This window comes from Canis aureus, chromosome 7 (genome assembly GCF_053574225.1).
Source record: "Canis aureus isolate CA01 chromosome 7, VMU_Caureus_v.1.0, whole genome shotgun sequence".
Lineage (NCBI taxonomy): Eukaryota > Metazoa > Chordata > Mammalia > Carnivora > Canidae > Canis > Canis aureus.
This window is the reverse complement of record NC_135617.1, coordinates 35,330,945-35,346,465: the sequence shown is the minus strand read 5'-3', so window position 1 is coordinate 35,346,465 and position 15,521 is coordinate 35,330,945. Positions and strand designations below refer to the sequence as shown.

The following is a 15,521-nucleotide window of genomic DNA, read 5'->3' as shown; positions in this document are numbered from 1 at the left end:
TTTATTAAGTTTAGGGAGCTCCCTAGTATTCCTAATTTACTGTTTTTCGTTTTTTGTTTTTTTTTATCATGAATAGGAGTTGAATTTTTTCTGCCTCTATTGATATGATCATGTTTTTTAGCCTATTCATCCACATAATGGATTCTGTTAATTAATTAATTAATTAATTTTTTTGTTAATTTATTTTTGAATGTTGAGTTAGTCTTGCAAAACTGGGCCAAATCTCATTTGGTCATGGTATATAATCCTCCTTACATATTTTTGGATTTAGGTCCTTAACATTTTGCATCTATGTTCATGGGGATATTGTTTGTAGTTTTCTTATAATGTCTCTGTCTGGTTTGATAGTTAGGGTAATGTTGGTCTCATAGAATGCTTCTATCTTCTGAAAGAGATTATAGAGAGTTGATAACAATTTCTTCCATAAAATATTTTGTAGAATTCAGTGGTGAACCCATCTGGGCTTGGTGCTTTCTGTTTTGGAAAATAATTAGTTCTTGATTCAATTTCTTTAATAGATAGACGCCTATTTAGATTGTTTCTTTTTGTGTGAGTTTAGGCAGTTTGTATTTTTCAAGGAAGTTGTCCATTTCATCTGGGTTATCTATTTGAACATGGATTTGTTAATAGTATTCCTTTACTCTTCTAGCATCCATGGGATCTGTAGTGATGTTCCTTTTTTTCATTTCTGATTTTAGTAATTTGTGTCCTCTTTTTAGTTGACCTGGCTTGAAGCTTGTTGATTTTTATCAGTCTTCAGGGAACGTTTGGTTTTGTTGATTCCCTCCCCTCCCCCCATTCAGTTTCATTGATTTCTGTTCTAATTTGTATTATCTCTTTTCTTCGGCTTATTTGGGATTCGAATTGTTCATTTTCTGGTTTCCTAAGATGGAAGCTTAGATGATGTATTTTAGATTTTTTTTTTTTTTTTTTTTTTTTTTTTTTTTTTTTAATGTGGGGCTTGGACTTATAACTCTTAGATCAGGAGCTGAGCTGAGATGGAGAGTTGAATGCTTAACTGACTGAGCCACCCAGGCACTCATAGATCTTTTATATGTGCTTTTGATGCTATAAATTTCCCCTTATGCACTGTTTTCACTGTTGCTTACAAATTTGGCAAGTTGTGCTTTTGTTTTCATTTAGTTCAAAATACTTTTAAACTTATTTTGAGATTTCTTCTTTGACTTATTTGTTGTTTAGAGGTATGTTATTTAATCTTCCATGTGTTTTGGGATTTTCCAAATCTTGATTTCTAGCTTAGCTTTTTGTTATAGATTTCTGGCTTAATCCTATTGTGATCTGAGAACAGACTTTGTGATTTCCGTTTCTATAAATTTGTTAGAGTGTTTTAGGGCCCAAAATGTAGTGTCAGTGATTGTTCTATGTGAGCTTGTGAAAAATAAAGTTTTTTTGTTTTTGGATGAAGTGGTCTGTAGATGTCAGTAATCTCTAGTTGACCAATGGTTTTATTGAGGTCAGCTGTGTTCTCAACTGGTTTTTCTGCTCCCTGGAACAGTCCATTTCTAATACAGGAATGTTATAGTTTCCAACTATGATGATGGGTTCATTTATTTCTTCCTGCAGTTCTAATCGTTTTTGCCTCACATAATTTGACACTGTTGTTAAGTATATACCTGTTAGGGATTGTTCGTCGTCTTTGAGAATTGACTGTTAACATTATGTAATACGCTTTTTATTTCTAATAACTTTCCTTAATTTGATATCTGCTTTGTCTGGAAATACGCTATTCCTGCCTTCTTTTGATTGTTGTTCGTATGGTATATCTTTCTCCATCCCTTTACTTTCAATGTATATGTATCTAGTGTCTAAGGCATGTTTCTTGGAGGTGTCATACGGTTGGATCTTGTCTGATACACTTGAGAACCTCTGTCTTTTGATGGGTGCATTTAAATCATTGATGTTCAGAGTGATTATTGATGTAGTTGGATTAATGTTTACAATATGTTAATTGTTTTCGGTTATTTGCAAAGTGTTTTTGTTTTGTGAATTACAGTTTTCAAATTTTTTTTTTTTAAGATGTTATTTATTCATGAGAGACACAGAGAGAGAGAGAGAGACAGGCAGAGACACAGGCAGAGGGAGAAGCAGGCTCCATGCAGGGAGCGCGATGTGGGACTCGATCCTGGGACTCCAGGATCATGCCCCGGGCCGAAGACAGACACTAAACTGCTGAGCCACCCAGGGATTCCCTGAATTTTCAAATGTTAACTCTTTTGGAATAGACTGTGCTTAATTATAATATACTATTCTTTACATATTACGGGAGTTGATTTGCTAATAGTTTATTTAGCGTTTTATGTCTGTCTCCATGAGTGGTAATTTTCCTTCATTGAATGTCATTGTCAGGTTTGGAATTAGGTATTATCACTTTGCAAAATGAACTGTAGAATGTTTCTTTTTCTTTTGTATTTTGGGAAAATAAATTTATTGTTATTTCTTAGAAGCTTGAAAGAAGGGATGCCTGGGTGGCTCAGCGGTTGAGTGCCTGTCTTTGACTCAGGGTGTGATCCTGTGATCCCGGGATTGAGTCCCACATAGGGCTTCTTGCATGGAGCCTGCTTCTTCCTCTGCCTCTTTCTCTGTATCTCTCATGAATAAATAAATAAAATCTTAAAAAAAAAAAAAAAAAAAGAAGAAGCTTGAAAGAAATTACTGGAGGGGTGCCTGACTAGCTCAATTGTTAGTGCATGTGATTCTTGATCTTGGGGACATGAGTTTGAGTCCTATGTTGAGGGTAGAGTTTATATTTAAAAACAACAACAAAGAACTAAGTTACTTCCCATGAAATAAAAATAACCAATTTTTTTTTTTTTTTTTTTTTTTAAGGAAGTTACTAAAGAAGCCTTTTGGGTCTGAATATTTCTTTATGGAAAGATTTGTAATAATTCAGTGTCTTTTATTGATGCAGCAGTATTCAAATCTTGTCGTGTCAGTTTGGTAATATTTGTGTAGGTATTTAGGTTCGCTTTCTTTAGTCAACTAAGTCAGTTTGTCCCATCCATCAAATTTTCATCTTTCACTGATTTAGTTACATATCTTATTTACTGTTATCTCCTTTCTGGTCTCCTTTTTGTTCTTAAGGGTTTCTATTTTCTCTCCCCTCCTTCCATCACTGTCATTTTAGTGAAGTGTATGAACAAAAATGCATGTATTTAATTTGGGTTAACTGGGATCTCTCTTTAACCTTTATCTCTTCTTGCACTCAATTTCGTAAGTGGAATATAATAGACATAATTTTCCACTCTCCTTATTACTAATGTCAACCATAGCAGGATATTGAGATGTGGTAATATTCTCAAAGACTTTCAAGGAATTGAGTTTTTTTTCCTACTCCAAGTTACTCTAAACTTAGGTTTTAAAATGTGTTTGCTTTTTATAATTTTTTTATTAATAATAATCATTTTCATGAGATTATTCTGTCATTTATTCATTTATAGGTTATAATCTGCTGTCAACTAGGAAATCATATCACTAGATTTATTAGAATTGTGAGTATAGAATTCCAGTTCCACTAGTGTGTAAATAATAAACACTTCTTGACTTTTTGCTGCCTGGTGACCTTTTTGATTAACTTGCTTGACTCATTTGATGGATACTAGTTGCTGGATTATGAGTCTTAGGCTAGTAATCATTATAGTTTATTACCCTTTCTGTCTTGGTAGTATAACTTTTCCTAACCATCTTTAAAAATTTGTTTTAAAGATTTTCTTTATTTGAGAGAGGGAGCAAGCCAGCATGAGAGAGTGTGTGAGCCTCACGAGTGGTGGTGGAGGGCAGGGGGAGGGAAAAGCAAAGGGAGAGGGAGAAACAGACTCCCCACTGAGCAGAGAGCCCAATGTGGGGCTTGATCCCAGGCCCCCAAGATCATGACATGAGCCAGAGGGAGATGCTTAACCCAGTCACCCATGCATCCCTAACCATCTCTCTCTCTCTCTCTCTCTCTCTCTCTTTTTTTAAAGATTTTATTTATTCATGAGAGACACAGAGAGAGAGAGGCAGAGACACAGGCAGAGGGAGAAGCAGGCTCCATGCAGGGAGCCCAATGTGGGACTCCATCCTGGGTCTCCAGGATCACACCCTAGGCTGAAGGTGATGCTAAACCATTGAGCCACCCGGGCTGCCCCATCTCTCTTTTTTTTTTTTTTTTTTTTTTTTAAATTTCCTTTTATTGGCATTGTTGTCTTTTTTTTTTTTTTTTTTATGATAGTCCCACAGAGAGAGAGAGAGAGAGAGAGAGAGAGAGGCAGAGACATAGGCAGAGGGAGAAGCAGGCTCCATGCACCGGGAGCCCGACGTGGGATTCGATCCCGGGTCTCCAGGATCGCGCCCTGGGCCAAAGGCAGGCGCTAAACCGCTGCGCCACCCAGGGATCCCCCCATCTCTTTTTTAAAACAGGTTCATTTTAAATTTTTTTTTTTTTAAATTTATGATAGTCACACAGAGAGAGAGAGAGAGAGAGAGGCAGAGACATAGGCAGAGGGAGAAGCAGGCTCCATGCACCGGGAGCCCGACGTGGGATTTGATCCCGGGTCTCCAGGATCGTGCCCTGGGCCAAAGGCAAGCGCCAAACCGCTGCGCCACCCAGGGTTCCCTTACATTTGATTTTTAAAAGTTCTTTTGAGGGTTTTAAATTCATAGAGAATTTTCAAAAATGTTATATTTTCTCTATACCATTTATGTATCTTCCCATAATGTTGGCACCTTATATAATCATAGTATGTTTTTCAAAAACTTGGAGATTAGCTTTGGATATAAACTCTGATATAAACTACATAGTTTATTTGGATTTCCCTACTTATTTCACTGATGTTCTTTTTTAATTCCAGTGTCCAATCGAGGATACCACACTGCATTTGGTGTTACATCTCTTTAGTCTCATTTAATACATGACAATTTATTAATCTTTCTTTGTTTTTCATAGTTTTGATGGTTTTATTTATTTATTTATTTTTTTAATGCATTGTTTTTTTTTTAATTTTTTTTTTAATTTTTATTTATTTATGATAGTCACAGAGAGACAGAGAGAGAGGCAGAGACACAGGCAGAGGGAGAAGCAGGCTCCATGCACCGGGAAACCGATGTGGGATTCGATCCCGGGTCTCCGGGATCGCGCCCTGGGCCAAAGGCAGGTGCCAAACTGCTGCGCCACCCAGGGATCCCAGTTTTGATGGTTTTAAAAGCATACTAGTCAGGTATTTTGTAGACTATATCTCAGTTTGAATTTATCTGTGTTTTCTCACTATTAAACTGACATTATGAGGTTTGGAAAGAAGACCACTGAACTGAAGTGGCATATTCATTACATCATATTAAACAGTATTTCCTACTTTTGATGTTAACCTTATGGCTGAAGTAATGATTGTCAGATTTCTCACTGTCAATTTATTGTTTTTTCCCCTTTCTGTAGTCAGTTCCTGGAAATGAGTTACCAAGTCCAGTGTATACTGAAGGGAAGGGGAACTAAGTTTCATATTTCACAGGAAATAATATAATTTGGAATTCTTTTTAAAGGAAGATATGTTTTTTTCTCCCCATTTGTTTACTTATTCAGTTATTTATGTCAGTATGGATTTGTGAATGTTTTACTTTGGGGGTTATAATCCAGTACTGTTGTTAGTTTGGCTAAAATTATTTCACCTTTGTTCAACTATTTAGAGGTTCAGTTTGGCTCCTGAGATTTTTTGACATTCCCTCATCTTTTTAAAAAAATGAACCTTCTTATTTCCTGGTGTAGAAAACAGGCCCCCAAGATCCAGACTAATCTTACATTTTTTCTGCTCCATCCCTATAATCAGTAATTTCTTTTAGAAAATAATAAATTCTTTTATTAGAGAATTTAGAAATCAAAATCTGGGGGCACCTGGGTGGCTCAGTTGGTTAAGTGGCAGCCTTCAGTTCAGGTCATGATCTCAGGGTCCTGGGATCAAGCCCTGCATTGGGTTCCCTGCTCAGTGGGGAGCTTGCTTCTCCCTCTCCTCTCTCTCTTTCAAATAAATAAATAAGATCTTTAAAAGCAAATAGAAATCAAGATCTGACTTTAAGTGTGCTTGTTGCCACTGGGGTGTCACTGTTTTCTAGATCTTCTCAGAGGATAAAGCTTTAGTTCTGTATACTACTAACCCATGGTACAAGACATACCTATATATATTACTTTTTTCTATCTGTATATGTATCAAAGAAAGATTGAGTTCATACTGATAACTCTTACTCTAGTATCATTAGAATGAATAGAGTTCATTGTAGTTTTCTTCTGTTGCTTATTTGTAACCTTTCTCTGACAGAAACCTTACTTCCATTATATACTGTTTATTATTTGTCCAATTCCAGTATGTATGTCAGACGTTTCAGATTTGCTCGTCGTGACTTGTTCCTTCCTATTTTATGATATTTTTGGTTGTGAGCTCTTATTCTTTGAAACTTTTTTTGAGGCTTGTATTGAAATTTTATATTTTTTTTAGGGAGGATTTATATTTGATTCTGTCAGGTAGAGGCATTTTTTTTTTTTTTTTGCCTTTAAAAAGAGCTTTTTATTATGGCAAAATTTGTTATGTCTAGTTTATTTAACTCATTGTAATGTTTTCAGAATTCATCCATGTTGTAGCATGTATCAATTTCATTCCCTTATGGCTGCATAATATTCCTGTGTGTGTGTGTGTGTATACACAGGTACCTGTACACACCACATTTTACTTATTAATTCACCTTTGATGGACACTTAGGTTGTTTTCACCTTTGGCTATTATGATTAATGCTACTACACCTGTTGGTTTACAGGTGTAAACCTGTACATGCTTTCATTTATTTTGAGTATATACCTGGAAGTGAGACTTCTGGATCATAGGGTAATTCTATGTAATTCTATGTTTAACTTTTTTTTTTTTTTTTAAGATTTTATTTATTCATGAGAGACACACAGAGAAAGAAAGAGGCAGAAATACAGGCTGAGGGAGAAACAGGCTCCCTGCAAGGAGCCTGAAGTGGGGCTCAGTCCTGGATCCCGGGATCACACCCTAGACCAAAGGCAGAGACGCTCAACCGCTGAGCCACCCAGGAGTCCCTATGTTTAACTTTTTGAGGAACTGCCGTACTGCCATACATTTGCATCGTGGCTGCACTGTTTTACATTCCCACCAGCAATGCATAGAAGTTCAATTTTTCCACATCCTTATCAGTACTTACTATTTTAGTTCTTTTTTTTTTTTTTTAACTTTATTTACTTATTCATGAGAGACACAGAGGGAGAAGCAGGCTCCATGCAGGGAGCCCGACGTGTGGGACTTGATCATCCCAGGTCTCCAGGATCACACCCTGGGCCAAAGGCAGGCGCCAAACCGCCGAGCCACCCGGGGATCCCCTATTTTAGGTTTTAAAAAAATGTAATAGCCATTCTACAGTGGGTGTGAAGTAGTATCTAATTATAGTTTCGATTTGCATTTCCCTGACATCTAGTGATATTCAGCATCTTTTCTTGTGAGACTATTTTAATTATAGATTTTTCAGGGCCACATAGATATAGTTATGAAAATTCTGGTCCCAAACCTGAGTAATTGTGAGTTTATGGTTAGGATTCCTTAACCATGGGGTGAATACACTTTGTATGTCTTCAGTTCAACCCAGAAACCCAGAGCAAAGACAATACATCATAATTACTCTCGCTGTTTTCCAGTTTCTTTTTTCTCCTTGTTCACCTAATTGGAGGGCTGCCCTTCAGGTCTTCTACTGTTCAGTCTGTCCTCTCATCTTGCTGGCATCCCAAACTCGATCTTAAATCCCTAGTCCATCAGGTTTTTGTCACATGACTCCCAAGACAAATGCCAGCTTCAGAACCTCATTTATGTCTCTGAGTTCCCATTTTCTAGTTGTTTATGGCTTCAGGAAGTTTAAGCTATACACTTAATTCTTTTAAACTCATTGTGAGCATGTTTGGTGTTCTAACCTACAGAGTTTTCCGGTACATCAAGTTCACCATATTGTCAATGCAGAAAATTTTGATTTCTCTTCTATTAAAAGGTGGAGATAATTGACTGAAGTAAATAGGGCATACTAATTAATGGGTACTAATTTATAAGATTAGCAATTAAACATGGAGGTACAGGGTTGATTTTTATATATTTCATACATATTCATGTGCTTCCCCCTCATTTTTATTATATTTTACTAATTTGTGTTTCTTCTTTGGTAATAAACTCATGCATATGAACAACTGTACATTAGCAAAAACAGATTTTAACGTGTTTTTTGTTTTAGAGGAAATAAGATGTTTATAAGAAATAGTCAAAAAGCAAGAAAATTAAGAGAATCTAGACTAACCAAAGAGCTTGGGAAATGCTCAATTTTATTTTAAATTTAATGGTTCTACTGAATACTTATCTCAGTTCTTTTTTTTATTTCAGCTTTGGCTAGATCAGAATCTAAGAGAGATGGAGGTTTTAAAAATAATTGGAGCTTTGATCATGGAGACGAAAGTGAAGGAGACACAGATAAAGAGTAAGAACTCCCCCCCCCCCGATATTTTATATGAATGACATTTCATTAAAAAATGACTTATAAAAAAAAAATAAAAAAAATAAAAATAAAAAATGACTTATATTCCATGGAAGTATTTTTAAGAGCATAATATTCTTTACTTATAAAACGTTTATTACAAAAATAAATAAATAAATAAATAAAACGTTTATTACATAACATGAAGGAAAGAAAATGCAGGGGTTTTTTATTAAGTAATTTTGCTGTTACATTTTCAATTTTTTGAAATGTGTTAGTATGTGCATGTAATACATATAAGCATACAATTTAAAATTGACTATTGAAGATTTTCAGTTAAAGAAAATTTTTTTAAAGATGACATTCTGTTCAGGCACTGATTTGAAAACCTCTGAATTTTGCGTGGAAGTTTAAGTTCTATAGTATCTTTCTTAACAGTTGCCCTTCCATCTTAGATCACGTTACCACCAGAGAAAGCAGAAACAATATTAAATGATAAACACAGATGTTGACCCAAGCAGATGTTAAACGAATTACTTATTATACTTTGTGTGCTTGAAATGTCTGCATTGTAAAATTTAAATGATAGTTTTAATAGAGCCTTTTGCATATCATGAGATTTGTATTACCGATTCACCATTGCTATTAGGTGCCATGATCTATTAATCTGGTTTTCCACTGGCTAGCACATATTCAGAAATACACAAATATATACATATACATTATATATACACAGATATATACATTATTTATAAATACATATAGTTCTACCAAACCTATAAGAATTTTAAAAAATTATTACATAAGAAATCAGAGTATATTGGGTAAATATTGTGGGTGCTTCACTTCTGTCTGGGCAATAGCTCCGTTCCTTACCATTTTTATGTACCTTCACCTATCAGATTTTGAATTGAAGTGAACTTTTATTTGAAGGAGAGCTTTGAACTGTTTTCAGATAAAATTGGTGTTTTATGGTTGTCTTTCTCTTGTTTTTTTTATTTCTGACTTTTAAAATTTTAAATATTTTTTTTATTATAGACCCTTAGTATTTATTTTTGAAAAATTGGAATTAAATCTGAAATTAAGTGGGAAGTAGGTCACCTTTTAAACATTTTGTAAAATGTTTGGAAGGAGAATTTTTAGTACTAAAACAGTTGGGGTATGTGTAGACAGTAATGGAACATTTTATATTTTTATTATAAATAGCTAGGATTTACTAAAATAGCAGAGTTGTCTTTAGAAGAATGTATTTTAGCTTTCTTTGTTAGATTTGTCATTATTATGTAAATTTGTATTTTAAGGTGTTACCTGTTCTGTATATTTCATTTATGAATTATACTCTTGCTCATTATAAGAGGATCCTTAGGAGCTTCAGCTTTTGTAATATCTTGACAATAAATTGAACTATTAATAGATATATTAGTCTGATCTTTTAGAATCTCAAGTATTCTAAAGTGTTGATATTTCTAAGATTTGTGAAAGTAACTTTTACTGTGGTAACATCATTGGAATTACTTTTTTTTTTTTTTTTTACATTAGTTAAGGTTTTCTTACCATTTTTTCTCTATTTTGTTTCGCTGTTCTTTTCCTCTAATTTTAAATCCAAGACAGGAAAAGTGAGTGACTATATGTGAAATCTACTGTTAAGGGAACAAAAATTATGTTTGTAGCAGGGGTCAACAGACCATGGCCCACTGGCCTAGTCTGGCCCACCATTGGCTTTTGTTAATAGTTTTATTGGAATACAGCCATACATATGATCTGTGGCTACTTTCCTACTAAAATAGTAGAGTATTAGTAGAGAGACTGTATAGTCTACAGAGCCTAATTTAATCTCTGGCTTTTTATAGAAAAAGTTTGCAGATCCCTGAATTTGGTAAACAAAGACAATAAATATACTTCTGAATTTAATGTGTGAGTTGTAATTGTCACTTAAGATTTACCCCTCCTCCCTTATTTTCTCTGTAGCGAGGCAAATCTACTCAGTGTAGATGAAGATGAGGATTCCGAGACCTCAAAAGGAAAAAAGGCAAGTGTTGCTTTTCTGACTTTTTTTGGTAAATTTTTTAGGTTATATACTAAAAGCTAATATTGCAAATGAAGATTTTTCCATTTTTTTAATTGAAATTCCCAACCACCCACTTACCCACCCCAGAGGCTAGTGTGTTCCCAGTTTCCTGTTTATTTCATCAGAGATTTTATGCATTATGAAGAAAATATATATTTTTTGCCCTGCCCTCTTATATTAACACAGTTAGTAGCATACTGTACATGTTATTTAGTCTTTAAAAATTTTTTAAAAAAAAATTATTAGAGACCATGAGTCCATTAAAAACACCCTTGTTCTTTTCCCTGGGTGTATAGTATTCCATTGTATGATGTATTGTTCTTGTCCAATACCACCATATTGAAGGATATTTATGGTGTTGTCCCCCTTTTCTTTTCACCCTGAAATAGTTAAGTCACCTTCAGTATAGGTGATTTTGCATAAATACTAGCAAATCTGTAGGATGAATTCCTAACAATAGAGCTGCTGTATCAAGACATGTACATTTCTAATTTTGTTATACCTGATTTACGCTTTTACCAGCAATGTCTGAGTATGCCTGTTTTCCCACACAGTTGTCACAGTTATTGATCTTTTGAGCTTTGTCAGCAAAAAATTGTATCTTGGTGTAGTCTTAATTTTCATTTCTTTTACTATAAATGAGGTTGAATGTTTTCATATGTGTAGTCCTTTATTTCCTTTTGGATAGTATCATTTAATATCCTTTGCCTATTTTTCTATTTAGTCTTTAGAATATTATGATTGATAGGAATTCTTTTTATGTTGAGCCCAGGCACACATTTTTGACAACTCTGAAATCTGTCTAGATGCATCTTATAATAATGGCATGACATGGTTTAATTAGAAAAATTTCTTTTGCACATTAGTATTTACAATGATTTGAATCTTACAATGGTTTCCTAGGTTTGAATAAATACAAAGTGTTGGAGAAATTGGCCCCTTGCTGTGATACTATCTGCTAATATTTTAAACGAGTTTTTTCCCACTAGTCTTTTGTCTTTGCTTTTGGCGATTATTGCTTTGGAGAACATATCTTCTTATGTTGTCAAATTTATCAAAATTGTTTTCCTTTTATGGGTTCTGGGTTTAGTTTCTTTGCTCCTAATGATGTTAACTTAGTTATTTGTTTTGTCCTAGTAGATAAATAGTTTCACAATACCAATACAAATATAATTGCTAATAAAGTAATTTAAATTTTTTTCCTTCTGTTTGCTTGTTAGTTTTTGGTGGCACCACCAGGTATATAGCCCACCAGGAATGTGTGTTTAAATTACTTGGGTTTTTTTAAATTTTTTTATTTTATTTTTTATTTTTAAGATTTTATTTATTCATGAGAGAGAGAGAGAGAGAGAGAGGCGCAAAGACACAGGGAGAGGGAGAAGCAGGCTCCATACAGGGAGCCTGATGTGGGACTCGATCCCGGGACTCCAGGATTACGCCCTGTGCTGAAGGCAGGCATTAAACCGCTGAGCCACCCAGGGATCCCCTGTGGTTTTATTTAAAGTGAATTTTTAAAATATTTTTTATTTATTTTAAGTGATCTTTCCACCCAACCTGGGGCTTGAATTTACACCCCAGGTTCATCTCCTCGGACTGAACCAGACAAGGCGCCTCTAAATTACTGTGTTTTTAAATCAATTGAAATGATTTAAGTTGTTTTATAATTACACAATAAGTTGTTTTATAATTACACAAGAAATACATGATTCCAAAGTCCTATTTACAAAAGAAGTTTTATTAGAGAAATCTAGGTTTTATTTTGATTCCCTCTATCCTTTTCTCTTTCACTAATGGGCAACTTAAAAAAAAAATCACATGGATTTAGCCTTTCATTGTTCTTTTCTTTCATTTTTAATGGAATATACAACCCTTCTCAGAGAAACTATCCACACTGCTTATTACCTTGATTGTTTTACTTTAGCAGTTTGGTCTGTGGATCACTCCACTAGCAAAGTACTTAGAAATCTATATTATCTCTTTTGTTGTTACATAGTATTCCAGTGAGTAGAATGAACAGTAGATATTTAGTTGGCTCCCTAGTGATGAGCAGAGGTCTTTCCCAGTCTTTTGCTATTATAAATAGTGCTTTAATAATGCCTTATGCCTAAATAAATAAATAAAGCAAACAAGCAAGCCAGCCAGCCTCATGCTTATGTCTTTTCATGTCTTTATAGTATATTTTGGGATAGATTCCTAGAATTGCAGTTGTTATTACAGAGGGTAAATTTACATGTAATTTTTCTAGTTATTGCTAAATGCCTCATTCATGGAAATTACCATTTGCCATTCCCACTAATAATATATTTCTTTGTAACCTTGAGAAGTATGTGGTCAAACTTGAATTTTTACCCATCTGACATAGCACCCTCTTCACATATTACTTATGCTTACCGTTGAATAATATTTTAGTGACTTTTAAGTTTAATCTCCGCCAATCTCTTTGTTTTTTTTTCTCCCATAACATCTCTACTTTGTTGTAATTAAAGAATTTATAGAATTTGAAGTTTTTCTCTTAGTACTCTAAAATTTTCATTTATAAAGTTACACTAAAAACCACAAGGTTTTTCACATTACATTTTTCTCTAGCTTTTATTTTAACATCTTGATTGCTTAGAGTGCTGCTGTTAGGTGTTCTTCAAGTTCTACAAAAATATAATGTAGTTTGCAGGGAAAATAAAGGATGTTTTCAGTTACTAACTTCTGTGGCATTGGTTTTCAATTTATGTGTTTTTTTTTTCCTTGAAGATGCCCTTAATTTTTTTTAAAATGCCTTATACGTTTTTAAGGATGTAAGTGGGGATATTTTAAAATAAAACTTAAATTATGTTTATGTGTATCCAGTTATCTCTAAAGGTAATTCTAATTTGATACTCAGCATCATCTATTTTAAAAATACATGTACCATCTCTTTTTTGAAAGATATGTATTTATTGAAATTTAACATTAAATAGATATATATTTATTGAAATTTAACATTAAATAATTGTCACTACATGGTTCTAAGTATTTTTTTACTGGATGGAATTATCCTTATAATTTATTAAAGATTCAAAAATATATTACAGGTATTTGTAATCATTGAATCTATTATGTAAAATTATATTGGAGGGCAGCCCAAGTGGCTCAGCGGTTTGGTGCCGCCTTCAGCCCAGGGTGTGATCCTGGAGACCCGGGATCAAGTCCCATGTCGGGCTCCCTGCATGGAGCCTGCTTCTCCCTCTGCCTGTGTCTGTGTCCCCCCCCACCCCCCCCGGGTCTCTCGTGAATAAATAAAATCTTTAAAAAAAATTATATTGGAAATGTATTTCTTAAGATGAGTAGTGCTGATGTTTTTCTTTTTTATTCATTTGGTTCACATATCCATGAACAAGTATTACTTATTGCTAGAATAAAACTTTCAGTAGCAGTTTTCTTCTTTTTCTTTTTTAAGGTTTATTACAGAGAGAGAGTGCACATGCGCAATTGAGTGTGGAGTGGGGAGGAGCAGAGGGAGAGGGAGAGATAGAGAGATTCTTAAGCAGACTCCACTGGTAGCCTAGGGCTTGATCCCCAAACCTTGAGATCACAACCTGAGCCAAAACCTAGAGTCTGCTACTTAGCTAACTGTGCCTCTTAGGAGAAGAATAGAATTTTGTTATAGCATTATCCTTCAGTTCTTTTCTTTTGAATTAAATGCCAAAAATCACATAGCAACTTAATATTTAAAAGTTAAAAATAATTTGTGATCCAATCATTAGAGTTATTGCACTTCTGAATTTGGTATACTAAAAAGGCTTTATCAAATTTAACAAGTAGCCAATTATTATGCTTGCTACTTTTAGATTCCTTTTTTTAAAACTAGATACTTTCTTTTTTTTTAAAGATTTTATTTATTTATTCATGAGAGACACAGAGAGAGGCAGAGACACAAGCAGAGGGAGAAGCAGGCTCCGTGTAAGGAGCCCAATGTGTGGGACTCAATCCTGGATCCCAGGATCACACCCTGAGCCGAAGGCAGATGCTCAACCACTGAGGCACTCAGGCGTCTCTAAAACTAGATACTTGAGAAATAATTTTAAAAATTGAAATCTTGTTAACTTCAGGATATTGCCTTTGCCAATATCATATTTTTTTGTGAAATATTTTGTAATTTTTGTTTTGTGTATTTTTTTAATATGGAACTGCATATTTTGTTCATATACTCTGTGGAAAATACCTATTTATACTTTATTTGACAAGGCCAGTCCATATGGTCCTGCCAATCAATTAAATCAGATATACTATTTATCTGTAAATGTTTGTTTTCAGTTTTCACTTCAAGTGTACATGTTAGTTTGTATCTTCATGATAGCCATTTCATTTCACTTCAGGTAGAAAATATGGCCGTGGTTTTGACCTGAGTTTGTTACTTGGTTGTAATAAGGCACAGCAGATTTCAGTCTCATTTTAAAAACTTATGCTTTCTTTGAGGTGTTCTCACTTGATTTTCTCCTTGGGTCAATGCTTTTCTTGATTATAATTGGAATAGAATATACAAAGCCAGTAAATGCAAATTTTTATCACTTTTGCTTTTCATTTTGCAGTGAAATTAAGGAAATATAACTTTGGTGTAGAATATCTAGTTTCTAACCTATGGTTAGAAGCATATTTAACAAAATATTTATAAAAGAGGGAAAGATATGAAGACCTACTATCATTTTTTGTGCCAAAAGAGATTCCAGTATTTCCAATTGTTCCTTTTTGGAGATTTTTAGATTCTAATGCAATAGGTGAGACTTATGTCTTTCTTTTGTAGAACAGATAAAGGTCTGTTGGGAAGGGAGATACTGTATGATGCCTTTTTTTACAGATGGGTTTTAAAGTAAATCAGTGTTAAGAAATTGTAAAAATGGAGATTGAGGGCTTAGGATTTAATTGCCTTAAAATTATCCATGCCTGTTTGCCATTTAGAAAGTCTTTGTATATCCTA

The 15,521-nt window shown here is 34.1% G+C and overlaps 1 protein-coding gene across 10 annotated transcripts in view; it reads left to right on the top strand.

Moving 5' to 3' along the window:
• Positions 1-15,521, top strand: part of SENP6 (SUMO specific peptidase 6) — a 116,574-nt gene that overhangs the window by 17,243 nt on the left and 83,810 nt on the right. For 7 of the 10 annotated variants that reach the window (XM_077903329.1, XM_077903328.1, XM_077903327.1 and 4 more), the window contains 2 exons: positions 8,415-8,508; positions 10,474-10,534. In XM_077903329.1, coding sequence (XP_077759455.1) covers positions 8,415-8,508; positions 10,474-10,534 — 155 coding nt within the window. Of the gene's footprint in view, positions 1-8,414; positions 8,509-10,473; positions 10,535-15,521 lie in introns of those variants that run through there. The other 3 variants (XM_077903336.1, XM_077903335.1, XM_077903334.1) reach the window with 1 other exon arrangement.